This window comes from Peromyscus californicus, unplaced genomic scaffold (genome assembly GCF_007827085.1).
Source record: "Peromyscus californicus insignis strain IS unplaced genomic scaffold, ASM782708v3 Scaffold_8__1_contigs__length_139910024, whole genome shotgun sequence".
Classification (NCBI taxonomy): domain Eukaryota; kingdom Metazoa; phylum Chordata; class Mammalia; order Rodentia; family Cricetidae; genus Peromyscus; species Peromyscus californicus.
This window is the reverse complement of record NW_026294606.1, coordinates 14,503,288-14,528,704: the sequence shown is the minus strand read 5'-3', so window position 1 is coordinate 14,528,704 and position 25,417 is coordinate 14,503,288. Positions and strand designations below refer to the sequence as shown.

The 25,417-nt window shown below is 39.7% G+C and overlaps 2 protein-coding genes across 3 annotated transcripts in view; one reads left to right on the top strand and one right to left on the bottom strand.

Annotated features, from left to right (window-relative positions):
• The window catches only part of Ecm2 (extracellular matrix protein 2), a 41,731-nt gene extending 19,723 nt beyond the window's left edge, over nt 1–22,008 (top strand). Inside the window, exons 6-12 of the mRNA XM_052727294.1 lie at nt 1,109–1,244; nt 6,736–6,893; nt 11,079–11,218; nt 12,190–12,516; nt 13,482–13,643; nt 14,061–14,115; nt 20,734–22,008. Coding sequence (XP_052583254.1) covers nt 1,109–1,244; nt 6,736–6,893; nt 11,079–11,218; nt 12,190–12,516; nt 13,482–13,643; nt 14,061–14,112 — 975 coding nt within the window. The 3' untranslated portion in view covers nt 14,113–14,115; nt 20,734–22,008. The remainder of the gene's footprint in view (nt 1–1,108; nt 1,245–6,735; nt 6,894–11,078; nt 11,219–12,189; nt 12,517–13,481; nt 13,644–14,060; nt 14,116–20,733) is intronic.
• The window catches only part of Cenpp (centromere protein P), a 214,727-nt gene that overhangs the window by 59,947 nt on the left and 129,363 nt on the right, over nt 1–25,417 (bottom strand). Inside the window, exon 6 of one of the 2 annotated variants that reach the window (XM_052727298.1) lies at nt 15,546–17,936. The exons of the other annotated variant lie outside the window; for it this stretch is intronic. Coding sequence (XP_052583258.1) covers nt 17,127–17,936 — 810 coding nt within the window. The 3' untranslated portion in view covers nt 15,546–17,126. Of the gene's footprint in view, nt 1–15,545; nt 17,937–25,417 lie in introns of those variants that run through there. 2 annotated transcript variants of the gene reach the window in all.

Here is a 25,417-nt window from a genome sequence, read left to right as displayed (position 1 = left end):
TTCCGCACAGTAGACAGAATGTGCTGGAGAATATTTTGGCAGGGAGAGTTTAAAAACAAATGAGCTCGATGAAGATTAGCATGAAATAGATGAGGAGGAGCGAAAGAAAGGACAGCACATGTACAAAGGAAACCTTTGAAGAAAACAGATTTGACTGAAAAATTCTTTTGAAAAAGTAGAAAATACTCATCTAAATCAGAGAATTTCAGGGAAACAAAAACAGAAGCGAGAGAGGAAAGGTTGGTGTGCATAAAAGATCACATAAATTATGTGCTTTAAAGCCATTTGTAAAGCACACTGTATCTCACCAGGCTAATTTTCTCCCCTTTAGATAATATTCTGGGCCCTCCATCTTCCCTTGCAACGAATGACTGGCCTCTTGGATTCTCTCCTAGTTTTCTGGCGTCTAGGCAGGCAGATGGGGGACTCCCCGTACCTGCTTCAAATTCTCCAGCCCTCTGACCAAACAACAGCTGGTATAGAGGGCCATAGATTTATTTTATAATTGAGTGAGTGAGAGAAAAATGTCATAGATTATCTACTTCTTGATCTGGAGATTTTCTGTCCTGGTAAAAATTGGAAACGATTCCTGTGATCCCTGGATAAATCAATCATTCCACATATTCACTTCAGTTCTCTTCTTTTGGTGGTGCAGGAGAGGCTGCAATTAACATACAACCATAAATGTGGAAACATACTGTTCTTAAGGTCAGCTGTTTGGGTGATCATATACAATCACTTGGATTTGAAATTTTTTATATTTTTATTACTTAAAACAACTTTAAATTTAAATATATTTTGATCATTTCTTCCCCTCCAAGTCCTTTGAGATCCTCTCCCCGTTGTCCACCTGAACAGTGCTATTTTATAATCATTTTTCTAGCATAAATATTAGTGCATATGGGAAACTGAACTTTATAAATACATTAAAATTAATTATTAGCATTCACAACAGGTTCAAATTACTGCATTCAGTTAATGAAACTTATTTATTGCTAAGAAGGTAAAATCTCTGGCCTCACAAAATTAAGACTGACCACTATATGGGAAATAGTGTGAAACAGCTGTGACTGAAAAAAAATGGTAATTTTGAGATTTGTTTTTTAAGTTTTTGAAGAAGTTAATGCGTCTGAACATGGATGGAAATAATTTGGTACATATTCCTTCAGAATTACCATCTACACTAGAAGAACTTAAAATAAACGACAACAATCTCCAGGCTATCGATGAAGAAACTTTATCAGGTATTTAAATCTTGTGTGCAAGATTTCACAGTATTACTAAATGCATAACTAGAAAATTTTAGGTTACTTCACCATTAAGTTGATAAGCTAACTTTAATCACTTACCCAAGATATATTGCCTCCTATTGCCTTTTCAATGTCCTGCTGTTTTTTAAAACAAAAAATGTTTTAATCTTAAATAAAACTTTTTCTTAATGATGTCAGGTGTTCATCACTCACAGCACAGTAACTCTCTTACAAGCCCGTAATATCTGAAGAGTTTCACTTAATACTCCCTGAGCACCATGTATTTGGGTGACTCACTGTATCGATATGCATCGCTACTTCATTTTCTGTATGCTGGAATCTCAATCCAAGTGTATAAAATTCTGTGTAAAGAAGGAATGAACATGCACGTGTGAGAGGCAGTGCTGTTAGACAGTAGGGGCAAGAAACCTCACAGTAGCAGCCTCGGCAGCCCTGTTCTGGAGAGTGTGTGAGTTGAAGTCCTGCTAATTCCGTACCCCATGATGCATGAAGTGAAGCTGTCACCACAGCTTGGCTTTCTGATGGACAATTCAGTGAGGAGTGTCTAAACATGCCAGAGTGGGCTCTTTTTCTTCTTTCTCTAGTGATATGTAGAACTGCAACTACACACAAGTGTCATTTTGTACAAATTCCGACACCTTTGATTAGCTTGTGAATTCCCTTAAGACAAGACTGCTTAATTTTCTTTTTCATCTTCATAATCATCTAGCACTGCTCTTGAAGTATAATGCCCAACACTTTCTGCTAACTTGAGTTGAAACACAGTTGTTAAGCAATACTGAAAGAGTGAGCATATAAAGGAATAAACAACCCAAGTATTATTTCTGTTAGCTTCCAAAAAACTTCACAGGAAAAAAACACTTCCGTTGATGAGAAAGAACAGTAATTATGAGAATTGCCAAATGTGAGGATTACATAGTTATGGAAACACTCAGTTTCCAGATGGATTTGGATGTGCACATGAAAAACACTAATAAACACAGATTTTGATGGGCTTTGTCATATGGAAAGCACACTGGAAACTTTAATTTCTAACTGCTCTGTTAGACTGAAATGAACACAAAATTGAGAACAAGCATATAAATAGGCTGTATAAACTGGGTTTACATTTCTAGTTGTGCTATTAAAATGGTATCCTATAAAAACATAAATTACTGATTTTTCTTTTCTGAGGCAGGGTCTCACTATGTATTCTAGGCTGGCTTTGAACTTACAATCTTCCTGCCTCAGCTTCTAAGTGCTGGACTTACAGTCATGAGCCACCATGTCTTACTATATACTTCTTATTTTGAAGTTTTTCTCATATATCCCTGAAATAGGTTTTCAGCACACTTTGTCCCCCTCAAACAAATGCACTGTATTTCCAGAGTGTTGATTTATAGTCCTGGGTGGACTGGCCATCTTCTCTCTCATGTCTATGCACTAAACACAGAGGAAGCTGCATCTTTATGTTGGTGGCCAGAAAAGATCTCGTTATGTCTCCGGGTGCCTGGGTTCTTAGTCCTGCTGTGTATTGGCCCCTGAAGTGCTGGATATTCCTTGGCTGGGGCAGCTGTTGGGTTCCCTTGCCTCTGGGTGAGTTCTGCTGCTTGGGTAACAGCTAGCAGGTGAGCCTGAACATGACCTCACCTAGTACTGTGACCCAGCCTTTCTGTGTGTTGCCTCTAAGAGACACTATTCTCTATCCTTCCCTGCAGCTACTCACCGATGGCCTTTCAGATCACAGATGCAAAGAAATGGAAAACCAGGAGAGAAAAGGCATGGCAAAGAAAAAGTCATAACTCTAGATGCTGTAGAACTGAAGGCAGGATGGGCTGGTAGTCAAGAGCTGAGGGAGGCAGGTGTACAAGGGCACACATAACAAGTAAAGGAGACCACCTGAGACACTGAATGTGTGAACAGAAAGGGGAGCTCTACCACGCTAGCAGAGTAAAAGGCAGGGGGTGGGGGAGTGGAAAACAGGATGTGCTTCAGAACATTCTTGTCATGCCTCATGACCAGAACAATCAAACCAAAGTCACTTCACCCTGGCTGCTTAAGTCCATCAGGAACACTAACATGCATGCCATTGTATCTACAATGGGTCATGATCTTACCCACAACAAAGGTCTTTGACTTCTATTTTCTTGTTAGGAATAGTTTCAACAGCAACCTCAGATCTAACCTAACTAAAACGTTCTTTACCCCACTTCACACACAGACAGAGAGACGGACAGACAGACACAAGAGAAAACAGCACAGGAACACAAAGCATTGTGAATTTGTTGTTTCTCAGGATGTCATGTAATTACTGACTTCTATTCTCCACTTTTCAATGGAAAGTGTCTATACTTCAAGATCTCAACCTATATATTAGAGAAATGCTGGATCCTCTGTACCTTTAATTTTAGAAACAAGACACAAAGAAACATAACTATGGATAGTTTCCTGGCTGTCTTACCTACTTCCTGTAACCCAATCCCTGACTGATCCTCAGTACCACCACCAGAATGGTACTTACATGGCTTTTGTCATAGCATCCTCAGTTCTGCATTTAGGTACACAGAGAATGAGAGCCACACCTACATCAAAGGCATTCCCTCTGAACAACAATTTTACCCTGCTGCACACAGCCCACCTCAGGGTGAGGCCTCCATCCATCCCAGCAAGCTCAAACATGCCTTTTATCTGCATGTGCTCACTTGGCTGTTTCAACCTGAAGCTCCTCTTAACTCTATCTAAATCTTTGTATCCATAAGAGACTATTGCTTCCACACCACTCCCATCCATACTACATTCTCTTAAAAACTTCAGGCATTTATTACCTATATTTCCTATGTGACTGTCTTTGCTGTTTCATAGTATAGGCCTGAGCTGCACAGGGTATTCATTGTAATGCTGACGACAGAGGTTGAGCAGGAAAACATCCCATATTTGGGGAATCTTGTCTACACCCTGAACCTCTGACTCAGAGACCCCTGGGTATGTCACTGTTGAGTGGTGCAAGCTCTATCTGACCTAGTCGGTACCACTCCTGAGGCCAGCAGAAACAGTGTAGGGGAAAAAAAATTGCTTGTATAAAGGTCTTCCTTGGTAGTTCAGTCTGAATACATGGAGAGTTCTGATAATCTTTTTTTTTTAATTTTATAAAAAATTTAATTTTACATATCAGCCACGAATTCCCCTGTCCTCTCTCCTCCCACCCATCCCCGCTTTCCCCCAAATCCAACCCCCATTCCCACCTCCTCCAAGGCAAGGATTCCCCTAGGGATTCAGCTCAGCCTGGTAGATTCAGTTGCGGCAGGTCCAGTCCCTTCCTCCCTTCACCAAGTCTGAGGAAAGTGTCCCAGCATAGGCCCTAGGTTCCAGAAAGCCAGCTCATGCACTAAGGACAGGTCCTGGTCCCACTGCCTGGGGCCCTCCTAAACAGTTCAAGCTAATCAACTGTCTCACTTATCCAGAGGGCCTGATCCAGTTCCATGGGGGCTCCTCAGCTATTGGTTCCCAGTTCATGTGTTTCCACTAGTTTGGCTATTTGCCCCTGTGCTTTTTCCAATCATGGTCTCAGTATCTCTTGCTCCTGTAATCCCTCCTCTCTCTCTGTCTCTGTCTCTGTCTCTGTCTCTGTCTCTCTCTCGTCGATTGTACTCCTGGAGCTCCACCTGGGGCTTGGCCGTGGATCTCTGCATCTGCATCTTTCTTAAACAAAACAAAACAAAAAACTAGCTTCACTCTGTGCCAGTCTCTCCTCCTCCTCCTCCTCTTCCTCCTCCTCTTCTGTGACAGCATCTCACTGTGTAGCTCCAGCTGTCCTGGAACATTCCTATGTAGACCAGACTGGCCTCAAACTGTCAGAGATCTGCCTGCCTCTGCCTCCTGAGTGCTGGGATTAATGGTATGCACCACTACACCTGGTACTCTGCTATATTTTTAACTCTCTTATTGAGAGATGGAGGGTTTGTGAGGACAGTGTTTGTTTCTGTGTTACAGAGAAAGGAATCACCATCCCACTGCCTATCACATTGCCAATTCATACCTACAGGTATTTGCAAATGGTTCCAATGAATGTCATGACACTCTTAACTCCTTGTCCACTTGAATTCCAAATCCCTGTTTGGCAAGTGTCTTAATCATGGTTACTATTGCTGTGATGAAATATCATGACTCTCTAGAGCAACTTGGGAAGAAAGGGTTTACTGGCTTATGCTTCTACGGCACTGTTCATCCAAGGAAGTCAGGACAGGAACTAAAGCAGGGTAGGAACCTGGAGGCAGGTGCTGATCAGGGCCATGGAGGGGTGCTGCTTACTGGCTTGCTCCCCATGGCTTACTCAGCCTGCTTTCTTATAGAACCCCGGACCACCAGTCCAGGGATAGCACCACCCGCAATGGGTTGGGTCCTTCCTCATCAATTTATAATTAAGAAAATGCCCTACCAGCTTGAGTTCAGTCTGTCATAGAGGCATTTTCTTTTTTTATTTTTATTTTTATTTTGCAATACAATTCAGTTCTACATATCAGCCACGGATTCCTTTGTTCTCCCCCATCCCACCCCCCTCACCTTCCCCCCAGCCCACCCCCCATTCCCACCTCCTCCAGGGCAAAGCCTCCCCCGCAGACTGAGATCAACCTGGTAGACTCAGTCCAGGTAGGTCCAGTCCCCTCCTCCCAGGCTGAGCCAAGCAATCCTGCATAGGCCCCAGGTTTCAAACAGCCGACTCATGCAATGAGCACAGGACCCGGTCCCACTGCCTAGATGCCTCCCAAACAGATCAAGTCAATCAACTGTCTCACCCATTCAGAGGGCCTGATCCAGTTGGTGACCCCTCAGCCATTGGTTCATAGTTCATGTGTTTCCATTTGTTTGGCTATTTGTCCCTGTGTTTTATCCAACCTTGGTCTCAACAATTCTCGCTCATATAAACCCTCCTCATTTTCACTAATTGGACTCCCAGAGATCTACCCGGGGCCTAGCCATGAATCTCTGCATCCAGATTCCTTAGTAGTTGGATGGAGTTTCTATAGAGGCATTTTCTTAATTGAGATTCCCTCCTCTCAGATGACTCCAGCTGTGGCAAGTTGACATAAAACTAGCCAGTACAAGGAATATGGCCTCTAGAGGTGATCCTTACTCTTCTGTCTACCTTCTGTTTTTTATTGTTTCTGCTCCTTATACATATTTGTACCCTTCAACACCTGAATTATTTCCCCTAACCATAACTCTTGTCCTGGTTGAATTGTGCAGAAGTCATGTATAAAATACTCAGGAAAAGGATTTATTGGGGAAACCAAGATAAAGAAATTATAAATCTCCAAATACACTGAATTTTAAAAAATGGTTTCTTTCCTCTTTTTATTGTTTCTTTGTGCAGTTCTGGGGCTCCAGCCCAGGTCACAGGCAAGTGCTCTGCCACTGAGCTACATCATCAGCCCAAATTGCATGTTTTTAAAGTTATTCTAATATTCAGATAATTTTATTTTTCTAGACTTGAACCAACTTGTCACCTTAGAATTGGAAGGAAACAATCTCAGTGAAATCAATGTCAATCCTTTAGCTTTCAAATCTTTGAAGAGCCTATCATATCTACGTCTGGGAAAAAATAAATTTAGAATCATACCACAAGGTCTTCCTGCTTCTATTGAGGTACTGATATCTTTCTTCTAATTTCTGTTGTGTTTTCTGAGGCAGGATCTCACTATGTAGTTCAGGCTGGCCTAGAAATCATGATCCTCCTGCTTCAGCCTCCTGAGTACTGTAAGTGTAGCTGTGTGCCATTATACTGAACTTCTTTTAATGTTTTATAGTATTATAATCTATAAAAAATTAAGACAAATGTATCCTTTAAATATTATTGTTGTTGTTGTGAGACTGAGAGATAGAGTCATGCATGGGTACAGGCATATATACATCACAATGGGCATGTGGAAGTCAGAGCACAACATTTGGGAGTTGGTTTTCTCTCTTCCACCATGGATTGTTGGGCTCCAATTCAGGTTGTTAGGATTGTGTGGCAAGCACTTATTACCTACTAAGCTATCTTGTTGGCTCCAAAATAAATATCTTAGAAGACTACTTACTGTAATATATATTAAACTCAATAGAGTTCTGGCACTATATACAGAATTCACTATCACCTGAGTATTAGATGCATCTGATAACATGAAAAATGGCAATGATGACAGCTCTCGGTGGTGAAACAGACCGATTAAATTATCCTAAACCAGAGCTAGCAAGTTTAACTACTTGTCCCCTGTCCTACTTAGGGTTTCTATTGCTGTGACAAAACACCATGACTAAAGCTACTTGGGGAGGAAAGGGTTTATTTAGCTTACACTTCCACAACACTGTTCAATCATCAAAAGAAGTTAGGATAGGAACTCAAACAGGGCAGGAACCTGGAGACAGGAGCTGATGGAGAGGCCATGGAGGAGTGCTACTTATTGGCTTGCTCCCCATGGCTTGCTCAGCCTGCTTTCTTTCTTTTTTTTTTTTTTAGGTTTTTCGAGACAGGGTTTCTCTGTGCAGCTTTGCGCCTTTCCTGGATCTTGCTCTCTAGACCAGGCTGGCCTCGAACTCACAAAGATCCGCCTGCCTCTGCCTCCCAAGTGCTGGGATTAAAGGCGTGCGCCACCACCGCCCGGCTCAGCCTGCTTTCTTATAGAACCCAGGACCACTAGCCCAGGGATGGCACCGCCCACAATGGGCTGGCCTTCCCCCATCAATCACTAACTAGGAAAATGCCCTACAGGCTTGCCTCCAGCCTGATGTTATGGAGGCATTTTCTTAATTGAGGTTCCCTCCTCTCAGATGACTTTAGCTTGTGTCAAATTGATATAAAACTATCCAACACATCCCCAATTCACAAATTCTGAGTAAAAGCACATTCTGACCTAATGATAACAATATGGATGGATCTAAGAATTGTACAATAAGGCCTGGACTATTTCATCAACTCTGAAGCTTAGAAATTTTCATCAGTTCTATCTAAAACTGTATTGTGTCTAACTTCAGGCTCCAGATCTTGTTCTTGTTTCAAATCTTCTGGAGTCCCCAGTGGTTCCCAGGAGTGCTCTTTCCCACTCAGGTGGTCTTTAGCCAATAACTGTCAATGCTCATTTCTTGAATTAGGAACACTGAGGTCCAGAGAGTTTATATATACTCACAGACCAAGTTGGAACTCAGGTTTCCGTATCTGAACTTGTTTCTACCACATTCCATGTTCATCTCCCAAGAAGCCAGTATGGAGTTCCTTTAGTGCTATGATCCAGAATAGAGAGCTATCTGTTATGATTGCATACTGTTGCAATCATATGATTGCACTACAGTCCTGCTTCTTCCAGCTGCTAAAGAGACATAGCTAGAGAACGCTGGAGTTTACCAGCACTTGGCTTTACATCAGAATTATCTAGTTGTTTGTTTGTTTTCTTTTTTTTGAGAGAGGGTTTCTCTATGTAGCTCTGGCTGTCCTAGAACTTGCTTTCTAGACCAGGCTGGCCTTGAACTTAGAGATCCATCTGCCTTTGCCCCAGAGTCCTGGGATTAAAGGTGTGTGCTACCATGTCCAGGTAATTTTTTGTTTTAAAATAGGAATTTATTATTCTAGTCTGGGCTTGAACTCTTGATCCTCCTGCTTCTACCTCCTAAGTGTTGAGATCACAGGCATGCACCACCACCATGCCCTGATTTATATGGTACTGGGGATCAAAAGCGTATCCCAACTCTCACCTAAATTATTAAGACATAAACACTTCTGAACCTATCCTTGACATGCTAATTCTTATTCTTTGTCAGCAAAGTCAGATACCGAAATTATTTTTTAAAGACACATTTTAGGGACCTGAGAGATGGCTTAACTGGTAACCCAGCTGCTACAAAATCTGACAACCTGAGTCTGATCCCTGAGACCCATATTGTGGAGATAACTGATAATCTACAAGTTGTCTTTTGATTTCTATACATATGTCTATTCATATACATATATGCACACAAAATATAATACAATTATAAATACTTTGATACATGCAACTGGTAAAACATATACACTTGCAACTTAGGTGACAAAAAAATAATCAATATTCTCCTCCCCATGTCTGAACTTTCCAGCCTGGCTTCTGTCTCTCCAAAGGGACCTGTTTCCACCGATCTTGGAAATTCTGGGCACACAGGATACATTTCATGCTATTTGCTATAAATTCTTTTAAAAACATTGCTGCAGGCCAGCCTTACATCACGGCACATCTTTAGACTGTCACATATCAACTTTCTTATAGCTTCAGAGTCTTCAGTATATGAATGAGTATTCCAGAACCTACTTAAATACCCCTTCCTGTGATTTATTTAGGTTGGAATTTTCTACTTTAAATGAGGTGATTCTGATGTACACTTGAGTTTGGAAATCTCTCATGTAATTTATCCCTTAAGTACACAAGACAATAAAAGCAAAAAGCTAAATGTTCCTTTATGCATTTCTAATAAATGCCAAAATTAAGTTACAAAAGGAAAATAACCATGATATGAATAAAAAGTTACATTCAACATGTAAGCCAATTCTACTTAAGCATTCTAACTATAACCAGAAAAAAATTAATAATTAAGACCCTTTAGTAAAAATTTTTTCTAATACCAGCAACTTTCTTTTTAAAAAAAATTTATTTTATGTGCATTGGTGTGTTGCCTGCATGTATGTCTGTGTGAATGTGCTGGGTCCCCTGGAACTGGAGTTATAGACAGGTGTGAGTTGCCATGTGGGTACTGGGAATTGAAACTGGGTCCTTTGGAAGAGCAACCAGTGCTTTTAACCACTGAGACATCTCTCCAGCCCCCTAATACCAGAAACTTAATGAATGTTAATTTTATGAGTAAATAAATTAAAACTCAAGTCTAAAAACATGAGCCTAAAATAATTATAGAGACTACTGAATAGTGGAAAGCTGGTCTGAAGCTCAGGCTCAGCTAGACCCTCATGCATTAGCCCTGGAACCTAGGGTGAGCATTATTCTCTCTACAGGCCTATCACTGGTGAGTTGTGATTATTTCTACCCCTAACTTTCAGGGCTCTAAAGCTCAAGTAACGTAACTAATGTAAGTTGTTATTTTTTTTTTTTGAGACAGGGTTTCTTTGTGTAATAGTCATGACTGTTCTAGAACTTGCCTTGTAGACTACGCAGGCCTTGAACTCACAGAGATCTGCCTGCCTCTGCCTCCCAAATGCTGGGATTAAAGCTATGTGCCACCAAGTCAGAAAATTCATACAATTATATGATATGCTGTATCATATAACATTATGGCTAAAAAACTAAGTTTAACTGACTGAAGAGATGACTTTGTAAAGTGTTTGCCACATAAATGTAAGGATCCAAGTTTGATTTCTAGCACCCACAAAAAGCTGTATATGGTAGTATGCACCTAGGATGGGGAGACGGGGGGATCTCTGGAGCCCAATAGTTCGGCTAGTCTAGCTGAATCAGGGATCACGAGGCTCAGTAAGAGACTGTCTCAAAAACTAAGGTGGAGAGAGACTGAGGAAGATACCTGATACCAACCTCTGTCCTCCACATGCTTTTGCACAAATGTGTAAAATACATATACATACCCACACTCAAATATGCATATGCATAAACACAAATTAAATTTATTTAATCCCATAATGATAGGCAGTATTTTTTATGTTATTAGCTATAAAATTTGACATCTTAAAAGTATGAACTCACTTAAAAAAGGTAATAAGACTTTAAATAATACTAACGCAAATAGTCTATTTTAGTTTTTGTGAAATTGGATATCATTGCACACAAGTGGAAGAAAAATAATATTTTATCTTATTTATAGGAATTATACCTAGAAAACAATCAAATTGAAGAAATAACTGAAATTTGTTTCAATCATACCAGAAAGATCAATATGATTGTACTACGTTATAATAAAATAGAAGAAAGTCGGATTGCTCCTTTAGCATGGATAAATCAAGAGTAAGTATCTACCACTGTTTAACTTTCTTAACATCTTTTCCCAGGGAATTGTTACTCTTACAAGTTGTCAGTTTAAATGGCATAATCCTCTGCACACAGAGAGGAGTGTTGACTCTCTTTTTCTTCATCACTAGATGGAAATACCAAGCTACAGAGGCCTGACCTGTCTTCCTACTGTCTGCCTTCTTTGGTCCAAACCATGTCTCTTCCTCAAGAAGGCTTTGTTTGAGAGTAGAGGTGCAAAAATAGAATCCACCTTCCTAGAAGGAATCAACAGCCTATTTGTAGTCTTTAGCAAAGAATGAATGAGTTGAAGGCAAGCCCAGTCTGATATCATGTCCAATGGATATGCCAAAACATAGGCTGAATGTTTATACAAGGATATGCTCCTAAGTTGACCAGCTTGGGAAACGGGCTGTTCACAGAGATGAAAAGAGGCTTTGGACCCAACTGGAGGATAATGAAGTCCTTTGTGAATAGAGGAATCTTTATTGGGTGAAAAGGGTTGGGCAGAAGCCCTTGTAGACTCAGGGGAAGTTTCTGAAACAAAGCGGGGAGCTCACCACATTCCAGGACTTCCCAGTGCATTAACACTTCCACATTCCTCCATTTCACTCTAATCCCTTCATCTCACTCCAAGTCCCTGATGTGCCAGATCATAAATCAAATAACAAAAGTACAGGCAACCCCTACCCCACCACAAACCAGGAAACATCGTTACTAGAAATAAAGACTCGTGGATTTCACTTGATTCAACAATTTGAACTTAGTTTCCCCATTTTCCCAAAGGATCTGAGTGGACTCTGATGAACAACCCTAGCTAAGGTACTGTGTGGATGTTGGTAAGAATATGAGCTTCGGGGCCAGACAGGCCCAGGCTGACATATATAATCTGGTTCTGTTTAGGTTCATTAGGATGGCCTGTCAGTCTACTGAAGCTCCTTATCCTGTTGACTTTTCCTTTGTTGCAGAAATCTTGAATCCATTGACCTGTCCTATAACAAGCTTTACCATGTCCCCTCCTATCTACCTAAGTCTCTGCTGCACCTCGTACTAATTGGGAACCAGATTGAACGGATCCCTGGCTATGTGTTTGGCCATATGGAACCAGGCCTGGAGTACTTGTACCTGTCATTTAATAGACTTGCGGATGATGGTGTGGACCTAGTCTCATTCTATGGGGCATATCATTCTCTGAGAGAATTATTTCTGGATCACAATGACTTAAAATCCATACCACCTGGAATACCAGAAATGAAAGCACTGCATTTTCTGAGGCTGAACAACAATAAGATTCGGTAAATTTTGAATTTTTCTAGTGTCAATTTAAATTTTGGTTGACAAATTAAATAATACTCATAATATGAACTTTAACATTTATTCTGAAGAGAAAAACTGGTGCTAAAAATTAGATCTAAACAAAACTGGCAATGTTAATAATTGTTAAAAATGGAATAATAGGTATGTGAAAGATTCATAATGATTTCCACTTTTGTGTTAATTTTGCAAATTTCCACAGTATTAAGTAGAGTATTACTACACAATGTGTGGAGCCTTGGAGACAGACTCAGTTAAGGTGGTAAAGCAGTAAATACACTATACTATAACCCCCATGTACATAAAGTGATCTGCAGCATACAATAATTGCCTGAATATAGAGTTTTATAAAGGTAAATTCTGAATAAATTTCTTGGAACTCATCTTCCTTCACTTTGGAAGGTTTCTGCATGTTTAATCATTATGCCTGCCTAGGCAGCATGAGTGACTAGAAGATTAATCTGGAACAGTATGGAGATAAGTGCAGTGGCATATGCTTCTAATTCAAGCAATTGAGAGGTGAAGGCAACAGGATCAGGAGTTAAAGGCCAGCCTTGGCTACACAGCTACACAATAACATAAGTTCTGTTTTAAATCAACAATTAGGAAGAACTTCCTCACTTTGCAGGTTGTGACTACACTCTTATTGCTTCATTTCTTACAGTTGTGTAGATCTAACGATCTACTTCTACTGTCTTTTTTCCTCCCTTTTGAGACCTGGCATTATTAGACCAGGCTGGCTGGGAACACAGTTGAGCAGTGACGACTATCTTTAAACTCACTGCAATCCCTGATTAAGCTCCTGAGTACTGGAATCACAGATGTGAGTCACTATGACCTGCCTAACTTCATTTTAAGAACGAAAACATTTTTAAAAACGTAACTTCTAAATCCTAAAGTTAGATTACTTGGATTGCTTGTAATTTACATGTCTATTTTTCTTTAGGAATATTCTTCCTGAACAAATTTGTAATGCTGAAGATGAGGACTCTGCTCTAGAACATCTTCATCTTGAAAACAATTATATTAGACCTAGAGAAATATCATCCTATGCATTTTCATGCATAAGACTGTATTCAAGTATTGTTCTTAAACCACAAAACTTCAAGTAATTTCAAGTTTTCTTTTGCCACTTATAAATTTTACTCATGCATTAAAATTACATCTCTTTACTTTGTGTGGGTGGGGTGGGGGTTGGGTTGTGCACTGGAGTGTAATGCCCTCTGAAGCTAGAAGAGGGTGTTGGATGCCATGGAGCTGGAGTCACAGGTGGTTCTGAGCAAACTGATGTGATGCTGTGAACTGATCTTGGGTCCACTGTAAGAGCAGTACCTGTTCTTAACTTCTTGAACCATTTCTCCAGCTCCCCAAACACTATTCTAATGTTAACTTCTTGGTTTAGTTCAGTTTACAGTGGTTATATGCACACTGGTAATGGTAATGAAAGCTAGCAGAAGGGCATATGAAAGTTCTACACTATAAGCCAGAATTACTTTTTAAAGTTTTTTTTTTTTTTTTTTTAAAGGGCATTTAAAGACAGCTTCCATGTCTTCTTCAGCAAGATCAAAAGATTATGAAAAGTAAGCTGGACACACCACCTTTAGTCCTAGCACTTGGGAGGCAGAGACAGGAGGCTCTCTGTGAGTTTGAGGCTAGGCTGTTCTATATAGTGAGTTCCAGGACAGCCAGTGCTATGTAGAGAGACAGAGACAGACAGAGATACAGAGACAGAGAGATAGAGAGACAGAAAGAGACAGAGAGAGAGAAACTATGAAAGTTGTAGTTTGTTTAAAAAAAATACAAATTACTGCTAAGTATAAGCTGAGTTAAATGTAAAAATAACTCATTTCTGAAAACATTCCTCCACTAGTTATAGTTAGCAAACCATCTCTCTTGCCATATTTGCTGAAATGTACTTTTTATCATTTTAATGAACAAAGTAGTATTTATTATACACTAACTTGTAATGATTTCTTCTTATTAATATAAATTTAATTAATTGAGATAGTGTCTTACTGTGTAGCTCTGGCTGGCCTGGAACTTGCCAAGTGCTAGGATTAAAGGCATATGCAACCATGACGACCTCTGATCTCTGTACTGATAAAAAAGTTATAAGATACATACAGAAACTATGCTGACTTCTTTCATTAACTCTCAATTTTGGGATTTGGAGAAACACTAGGCTCACGACTTCATTTCTAGCTTTGGCCACTGCTTTAGCTTCTTTTCCTGTTATTGTGACTCCTAGGTAGGGTTTCTATTGCTGTGAAGAGACACCATGACCATGGCAACTCTTATAAAGGAAAACATTGAATTGAGGGGGTGGCTTACAATTTCAGAAATTTAGTCCATTATCATCATAGCAGGAGGCATGGTGGTGTGCAGGCAGACATGGCGCTGGCTACATCTTGATATGCAGGCAACAGGAAGTGGACTGAGTGTTACACTGAGGGAAGCTTGAGTAAAAGAGACCTCAAAGCCCACCCCCACAGCGACATACTTCCTCCAACAAGACCATATCTCCTAGTAGTGCCACTCCCATTGGGGACCATTTTCTTTCAAACCACTACACTGGGACAAAATACCCTGACAAAAGCCAACTCAAGGAAAAAATGGTTTATTTTGTGATACAGTTTAAGGGCATAGCCCTTCATGGCAATGAAGTCAAAGGAACACAAGACTGAAATAGCTAGTCACACCGTGCTGAAAATCAGGAACTAGAAGCAATAAATGCTTGTGCTCAGGTCAAAGGGAACTGAAACTGAGTATGATGAGCCAATTGAATTAATATTTAAATACAACAGTGATGGGTTATTAAACAATTTATTTCTTATTCTCAAACTTTTTATTTCCAAATAAGTCTCACTCTATAGCTCAGGCTGCCTTTGAACTCATCATGGTCCTTCTGTTTTGGCTTCCCAAGTGTTGGGATTACAGGTATGCATTACCTGTCAAGTTGACTGTAACTTTCTTTCTTTCTTTTTTTTTTTTTTTTGGTTTTTCGAGACAGGGTTTCTCTGTGTAGCTTTGCGCCTTTCCTGGAACTTGCTTTGGAGACCAGGCTGGCCTCGAATTCACAGAGATCCGCCTGCCTCTGCCTCCCGAGTGCTGGGATTAAAGGTGTGCGCCACCACCGCCCGGTGACTGTAACTTTCTTTAGCTGCATTAAGGTGCCACTTTAGAGAGCCAATGATGAACTTAACTGAGAAGCTCTCCCTTTCTGGCAGGGTTACTGTAAGTAGAAAATCAAGTACCCAGGCAAGAGCGCCCATCAGTCAAACAGTAGTGATGCAAGGAGCAGAGCAGCCTAGGCTTCTCCTGCCAGGGCCTGAGAACTCTCAGGGAATGTGTGGCCACAGTTGACAGCCTGCAAGGAAAGGATGGTGTATTCAGCTGCAGACACCTGCCCCAACTTTGTTAAGGTAGCAGACTCTCTCATAAAGCTAAAAATCAGAATGACAGTTGGAACTTTGCCCTGAATTTGGAGGATTCATTTATTTCAACTGTTTTATTTTCTTTCTTTCTATCTTTCTTTCCTTTTTTAAAAAATAGTTTTATAAATGTTTTCAGTATGGAACCTGTTCAGTCTTGAAATTTCATCAATTTCATAAAAATAGTGATAAATGTCCTTACAGCAAACATTCTTCTTGAAATAATGTTGTAACAAACAGCTGTTCAGTCTGGCCTCATAAATCTGTTGTAATCATTAGCACATATGTGCACTAAGAAGTCTTAGACTAGCCATGGTTGGGAAAACATTAATGTTGTGTCTTGACTTTGTACATATGTACATGAAATGCTACCTGTATCCTTAAATTTGAGATTTGGCTTATTGTACATGACGATTTTTAAAAATACTAAGATATGATCTAGTGAAAAACATATATAGCCTGGTGTTATGAAGGAATAAATATGCCAGGAACTAGAGAAGGACCTAAATACTATGTTTCGAATAGATAAGTGGATCACATCATACAAGGCTCATGGGAGATCCAGGTCAATGATAAGGAAGTGAGCCTACCATTCCTCCAAATGAAGCAACTTTGTTTTTATCAGAGAAGTTGGAAGTGGCCATTTGTCAGAGGATAGGCTGAACCTGGCTTGTAGTATAAGACAGAGATAGGAGGACAGTGAAGTCAGAAAGTCCTAGGGTTGGTGGGTGAATGTATGGGCCCGGACACATGTTTTGAGAGTCAGCTCACCCTCATCTCAAGGAACAAGAGAAGAAGTCAAGTTCACTACAGTTTCCATGACTTTATTAGCCTCTGTCTTTCCAAAGCTAGTTTCCAGGCACAGGAAGAACTGTACCTAAAGTCTGACCCTTCCAGACGCTTCCTCCAGTACTTCATGCTATGTTAGCATTAACACTCAGGTCATATCTGAGTTTATTAGTTATGCCTAACTGACCACCTGGTACTTCTATTGAGACATTTCTAGATGTCTTTGTGTACGGGATGTTGCATAGCAGCTAGGTGGGTAGGTATATTGTGTTTTTCCAAATGGACTGTAAAACTTAGGAGAAAACAAAGAATTCAGTTTTTTTTTTAAGTTTGTAATTATATTTATGTACAGAAAACTTAGCAGTGTACATTTAACCCAATTTAGTGGCGAGTTCTTTGGCCTTTGCCTTTTCCAGCTTGGCAATCTGAGCCACAGATTTAGGACCCAGGACGTTGCCTCCCCAGTGGCGGCGGATCTCATCATATCTGTCATTGTAATTGGTCCTAATAGCTTCCACCAGCTTAGCCAGAGCACTCTTGTCTTCCGAGTTAACCTGTGTGAAGGCAACAGTGGTGTATGTCTTCCTGTGGACCAGCCGCCCCAGCCTGGCCTTTCCCTTGATGATGCAGTAGGGGAACCCCATCTTTGGACACAGGGCAGGCAGGAAGACCACCAGCTCAATGGGGTCTACATCGTGGGCAATCACCACCAGCTGAGCCTTCTTGTTCTTCACCAAGGTGGTGACTGTATTGACCCCCGCTCGGAGGACAGGTGGTCCCTTAGTTGGGACGTCCCCTTTGCCAGCAGCTTTCTTCTCAGCACGGGCCAGCAGCCTTTGCCTCTTCTCCTGCTTTGTCTCTGGCCTGTACTTGTGGGCAAGCTTAAGCAGCTGGGTAGCTGTTTGCCGGTCCAGGGCCTGTGTGAACCGGTTAACGGCAGGAGGTACTTTGAGCTGCTTGTAGAGGATGGCTCTTTGCCGCTGCAGCCTAATGTAGCGGGGCCATTTGACCAAGCGTGTGAGAGCTCTTTTGAGCTGGATGTCCTGCCCAATGCCAAAGTTCTTAGGCCTTTTCTCAAACAAAGGATTCACCACCTTTTTGGCCTCCTGTTTCTTCACGACGGCGGGGGCCGGGGCCACCTTCTTCCCCTTGGCCTTCTTTCCCTTGGGCATCTTGCTCGGCTGGAGGAGAGCAGAATTCAGTTTTTGAACCCTTGCATACTGTGCATAGTAGGCAATAAAAGGGGGTGTTGAATAAATAAAGAATTTTGACTTCTTGGTCCTCAGTGCAAAATGGATCAATTCATGTGTCATCCAAAGTTGATATAAACATTAACACCTCCCCAAATACCAACCAACAAACAAAAAATAGAAAAGAATCTGAAAAAATTAAGCATTTTCAAAAGAAAAATGTTCACAGGGCCATTAAGTTAATCAGGAATAAATTTTCTTATTAATTTTTCCTAACCTAGACATTAGAAAAACCAAGTGTATTTTTAACTTTGTGTGGATGTGAGAACGTGCACATGTGTAGAGGGACATACAGAAGCCAGGGGCATGAAATTCTTCTAGAGCTGGAGTTACAGGTTGTTGTGAACCGCCTCATGTTGGGTGCTGGGCACTTAACTTGTGTCCTCTGAACAGTATACAACTTAACCACTGAGCTCGTTTTCCAGCCCAGAGCATAGTCTTTCAACAATTAAAGCATGCTTTGACAACTGGAAATACTTAGTAATCAATATAGTTGTTCTGCATCACAGTCCTTCCAAAGCCATCATTTAAACATACCATGAATTACTATGTTCCCAAGCCAATGATTTAATGAAATATTCAAATTCTGCTGTTTAAGGGAACCTCAAAGGGTAGTATAAACAAAACCCTATATGATATCAGTTCTACCCTTTCCTCTTATTTAGGGGAAGAGTAAAAGTTTCCTCAGAGAAGAATTTATAAACTGAGATGACTGAACCAATTCTTTGTTCATGGTTGCATATCAGTTCTGATCATCACTGATTGGCCTAAATTTTAAAAAAGTGTTAAAAGATTTCACTAAAAAAAATTTCTGGTTAGCTCTAACCTAATGCCAGACAATCATTATATACCACTAAGCTCTAGATTCTGTGAAACATTGAGATTTATCTCCAGTACTTTAAAAAAAAAAAAAAAAAAAGAACATAACTCAGAACTAAAATCAGTATTAGCCACAGACCTGGTCTAAAACTTAGATCTGTCTTCCACAAAATTAGGAAAATAACTGTGTGGCACAGTGGATGAATGATTAAATTATGTGATATCATAAAGTGCTGAGCCTAGGGCTGACTTGAGTATCAGTGTCTTTATTCAGAGACTTTAGTGAACAGGCAGGTGCACAGGGAATGAAATGAATTGCTCAAGGTTGCCAGACCTTTTGTGTAGTGGGTATTACTATCGAAAGTAGCATTTCATTAGATTATGATAAACAGTGGAGAAAAACAACAGGTCAAGGACACTAGGGCAGTGTTCAGCACAGTGCTTTGTACTGGGCCAGAGAGTAAATACATCAGGCTTCTTGGCTAACCATGTCAGCAGTTCAGCAAACCATGGCTCTCCTGAAGAGCAGGTGGGGGATCAACAACAAAACTCAAGTGTGCCCATCTTTTCACTGTGACATAGTGTGCTCATATTCCTGACACAGAACAGAGTGAACTATGGTGTAGAACATCCCTGAGCCAACCTCCAGACTAAGAGAGCACCATTAGTTATGAAAGTCTAAAGTACTTCTCATTCTAGATTTGAAAAACAAAATAAAACAATCAGATGGCTCAGAGGTTAAGAGCATTTGTTGCTCTTACAAAGGACCCAGGCTCAGTTCTCAGCACCCACATGATGTCTCACAACCATCTGTAACTCTAGTTCTAGGAAATGCAATGCCCTATTCTTATCTCTGTGGGCACGAAGCATGGTGTACCTATACACAAAAATGAAGAACAAACACTCATGCACATAAAAAACAAGTTAAAAAATTTTAAAAAGAAAAACACACAAACAAACAAACAAACAAACTGGCCAAGGCTGGAGAAATGTCTCAGTAGAAGAATTCTCGCTGCTCTTCCAGAGGCCTCAAGTTCAGTTCCCAGCATATACATTGGTTACCCCACAACCACATGTAATTCTAGCTCCAAGGAATCTGACACCCTCTTCTGGCTGCCTCAGGCACTCAAATATACTGAGACACATACACAATAAATAAACAAACTAACAAATCATAAATAAACAAAACTGACTAGGTTTGGTGTAGTGACATGCCTGTAATCCCTGTACTCAGAAGGGTAAGACAGAACAATTATTCAAGTTTGAGGCCAGTCTGGGCTACATACGTAGTAAATTATCCTACATACATAGTAAATTATCCATCACTCTGGGCTATGAACAAACAAACCAAATGATAAGAAAGAAAATTAAATTTAACCTATAAGCATGGGTTACTATAGATACTTGTAATATTCAAAAAGTGCAAAAAAAAATCCTGTACATTACTTAAAACAGCCAACCAAACTAGAAATGGTATTTGATCACTAAGCGTCTCTAGTAGATAGACTCCTCCCTTAGAAATAACATCAACTGAGTCCCTAATACAGTCTGTGTGGAAAGTTCAGGCCTTTCTGGCATGCAGCAAAGATGAGGCAGAGCATTCCATGACAAGTTTGTCCTTTCTTATTTCATTTCTGGACCTATGACTATTAGCTCCAATTGAACCTAACCCAACTGAACCAGACAGAGGTGAATATGATCGAGATAAACTGTATCAAGAAAATTTCAAAGAACTAATAAAAAATTTCACAAACAGAATACTGAAAGTTAATATTTATCTCCCACACCCTCAAAAGACTTTCAGATAAAAGAAAGTCTACTGCCAACTGTAGTTTTGTGGAATGTATGTTTAAGTTTATATGTAAGAAGTAAGTCCTTGGCATACTACTCATATGCAATCTTGCTTCAGTGTCCTGAACAAGAACATCTGAAACTGAGAGCCCTGTTGGAATTCTGTCTATCATATGTCGTCATTCCCAAAGGGAACAAATGTTTTAACTTGGTAAGTATATCTTCATGATTACACAACAAAAAAATAACAATATGACTACTTTTTTCTTTCAAGTTTTGTTTCCTTTTAAATATATAAATGGATAGAGTATAAACTTACATACTAGCTTATTTTTTCCTTTGCATAAAATGTGAAGAATGTGAACCCTACACCAGGGAAAGTAGAACTGTCTTAAAAATAACATGTGATTATACTAAATGAGTATTAGTTTGGAAAAGAAAAGGAATACATCATGTTATTAAAATGTTCTGGTTTGTTTCTAAGTAACAATCTCTGTGGTCAAATAAACTTACATCAAGTCATCAGTGGATATAAGCAAGTCTTTTGTAAGCTGGGATCAGCTGGAAATTCATTGTTTTGCAGAACCTGAGAATTACATTCACAAGCACTGAATTTGCATGAGAACTACTGAAGATTAACCCAACTAGTATTCCAAAACCCAAAAGAAAAAAGCATTCTACATTGTAAGTCCATTGTAGGACAGCCCTTAGGGACTATGACTAAAGCTACTTCGCATATGTCAAAGTATTTATAAAATGGGCTGGAGAGATGGCTCAGTCGGTATACAGTTTACTATGCAAACATGGGGACCCCAGTACTCATGAAAAAAGCTAGACATAGTGGTGTGTGCTTGTAATCTCAGCACTGAGAAGGTGGAGACATGGATCTCAAGATTCACTTGCCAGACACACAAGTAAGAGGCTGTCTTAAAACAACGTGGATGGCACCAGTGGAATGACACTTGAGGTGACCTTGGGCCTCTACATGCATCCACACACATATACACACACACACCTGCACACACCTACATACTTATGTTCATGTGCATGCACACACACAATGAGATATATAAAACATCAGCACAAATCCTACATGGATTTATGTATGCAAGTTAAGAAACCATGCCTAAGACTGGAGAGATGGCTCAGTGATTAAGAGCACACACAGACTGCTCTTGCCTAAGATTCAATTACCAGCATCCACGTGACAGCTCACAACCACCTGAAACTCCAGTTCCAGGGATTTGGTCTCTGCAGGCACCAGGCACACACATAATACACATATATACATAACGATATGCAGAAAAAAACACTTGTATACATATAATAAAAATAAGGAAGTCTTAAGATAAAAAGAAAAGAAACCTTGCCTAGGGTAACAAACAACTAAACTAACTTAAAATGATTTTTACATGAAGTATTTTATTACAATAAAGATAAATAAAAGATTAAATTAAGACAAACTGGTTCATCTTCCCCAATGTTAATATTTAATTATTCTATTTATTAACATTGTCAAAACTACAGGACAGTTAAAACAATTAATATGCAGTTATAAGCTCTCCACTTACAAATACCAACTAATACTTTGCTAATTTATTTCATCTGCCTCTGTTTCCATATTTGTGACTGTTTATCTATCCATCCACTCACTTGCATCTAAATCTATATTTATTCATACATCTAATTACACATTTCTATCTATATCTATTCATTCATATACTAGTCAGGGGTGAATATGAGCCTTTTGAACATATTCTATCATTCATCTCCATTATTTCAGTATGAATCACTTAAAAACAAGATTTCCTTACAACTGGGTCAATTATTATTTTTAGATAATTCCAAAAAAATTGAATGTTGGTTCAGTATTATCAAGCACACCATTTATAATCACATCTCAGATGTCTCAATGGGTCCTACACTGCAATGTATGAGGTTTAAGAACTAACTGAAGCTCACAGGTCTATTATTAGGCATGATATTCCTTCTAGTGGGAAACTGCATTTGGAAACCAGATCTGGAGGCTAGCTGTGCTCACTACTCTCAGGTCCTCTCAAAGGAATGAGCTGGGATATTTATTTAAAATACAATCATTTCTCACACTGATTTCTCAAAGCAAAAACACATTTTAAGACTACAGTTGATACTTTTCTGTTGTTGTGATAAAACACCATGACCTAGGTAACTTGTAGAAGGAATATTTACTTTGGCTTCTGGTTCCAGAGGGATAGCAGTTCATCCTGCCTGGGAGGCAGGGCAGCAAGTGAAGGAAATGGAAATGGCAGTTGGAGAAGGAATCTGAGAAATCACATTTCAACTACAAGCATGAATCAGACAGAAAACATGACGTGGGATGAAACTATAAACACTCAAATCCTGCTCCAAGAGGCCTATTTCCTCTAGCAAGGCTTTACCTACCAAAGGTTCCACAGCCTCTCCAAACAGTGCCAATATTATAGCCTATGGGAGTTACTACTTCTCATGCAAACCACCAGAGAGATATTTAATAGTATTTCACATCCATACACTGTATGAAGGGCTAAATTGTATTGTATAAACATTTTATTATTCATAAATTCAATTAGACTCATGTTAAATGACAACTGATGGCAATAATTCATTTTTTATAACTTGAAACCTCAAGCAAGGGAACAAGAGTAAACTCTGCCCCATAAACTCACTGCAGCAGTGAATCCACGAAAGGTCAGGAAGTGGAGGAGAGAGGAGATACCTACTACAAAGGACAGAGAATTTTGCCAACCAGAACTTCAGGTTGGTTTTTCTGGATAGCATTATTCAAGATATGCTAAAAATATGGACTTAGCTGAAAGATTTCTTGATATTCTTTTTTTTTTTTTTGGTTTTTCGAGACAGGGTTTCTCTGTGTAGCTTTGCGCCTTTCCTGGAACTCACTTGGTAGTCCAGGCTGGCCTCGAACTCACAGAGATCCGCCTGGCTCTGCCTCCCGAGTGCTGGGATTAAAGGCGTGCGCCACCACCGCCCGGCTTTTTTTAAAAAGCCATATGCTCTAAATCCAGATGCAGACTGAATATTGCTTATAGCTCATGATCTATAGTTATAAATTCCTGATCAATGTGCCTGGTCCCCATAAGAAATATAGATATGAAAACAATCCACAGAATCCGAACCTTCACAAACATTTTCAAGGTATTTATTAAATGCAAAATCCTAGGCTATTATCAAAGCAAGGTAGTACAAGCTTTGTAATTGTGGTACCTTAGCGGCTGAGTAAGGAGAATCACAAATTCTAGACCAGTCTGAGCTACTTAGAGAGAACCTGTCTCAAGAGAAACTAACGAAACAAAACCTTGTGGTATGCATATATGCATCCTAGAATTCAGTGTTCTTGGACATTCCTTTTTTGTTTTGTTTTGCCTTTGTTTTTGGAGACAGGGTTGCTCTGTGTAGCCCTGGCTGTCCTCTTAAGAGATCCACCTGCCTCTGCTTCCCCAGTGCTGGGATTAAAGACCTGCATCACTATGCCCAGCTTACTTGGACATTATTAAAAGCTATGGCATACAGCCTTGCAGTTTTCACCCAACTGGGAGGCCCCTGACCCTGCAATCTCATCTCATTTTCCTCCATAGTACTATAATCTTTTCCAATTTTCTTTCTTTTTTTTTTCCTGGAGCTGAGGACCGAACCCTGGGCCTTGTGCTTGCTAGGCAAGCGCTCTACCACTGAGCTAAATCCCCAACCCTCCCATTTTCTAAGAAAGTAAGGGAGTGCTAGACACCAAAATACAAAGTACTGGCAGGCATTGTGTGCACCCACAGCCCTCCTATACCACAGCTCCTACAGCACTTACCTTACCCACTACCCTTTTAGTTCCGTGAAACATTTTCTCAGGCCCTTCTTTATTTTAATTTGTATTATGGACTTTGATCTCTGCAGTCTATGTCTACACCAGAAGGACTAGGCATCGTCTTAGAAATCCTATGTGAGCACGGTATTAGTCATCTATTTTTATTTTCACAATCACTGGTATATAGGCCAAAAATTTGCATTTTATACAGTTTTCAAAGCAGTCAAGTTTTCTGTTCACAAAGTAAAAAGAATATTACCTTTTAAGTTTAGTAATTTACCTCATTTGCAACATAATATAACCACAACTTCTACTAAAGACACTGTTCTAATACAACTAGTTCTTCCATGTTTAGAACAAAACACAATGGACAGGTGAAGGAACAAACCCCAAACTTACAGAAAAGAAAAAGAATTAGGTTCTCCATAGACCTGAGGGGTCTATTCAAAGGTGATTATCTCAGAATGAGGGAGATAGATACACAGCTGTATTTCTAAAGCTGACCTGGGAGAAGATCTCCTCAGTCCTACCTTGCTGTACCCTGGGAGAAGCTGAGATACAGCAATTTCTACGTAATTAAAATGCATACATACGACTCTCAAATAATGAGATTTTAAAATGTTCATAACAACTCTTCAAACTCTGTTGAATATGTTAGTAATTTGTAGCACATTCCTACAATATATACATTTGTGAGAATGAACTATTGATAACCACAATGACATGGGTGGCTTTCAAAACCACAATGTTGAATGAAAAAAAGGTCGACACATGAAGAATGTATAATGTGACTGCATGTGTATAAAGTTCAAGAATAAACTACGACGCTGAAATATCTTTCTTGGGGAAAATGAGAAGGGGTTCAGATTTCTTGATCAGGAATTAGAATTCACTGAGCTGTACCACTATGGTATGTTTATCTACTTTAATATATATTTCAATAAAATATTAAAATACAAAACAAGCCATTGTG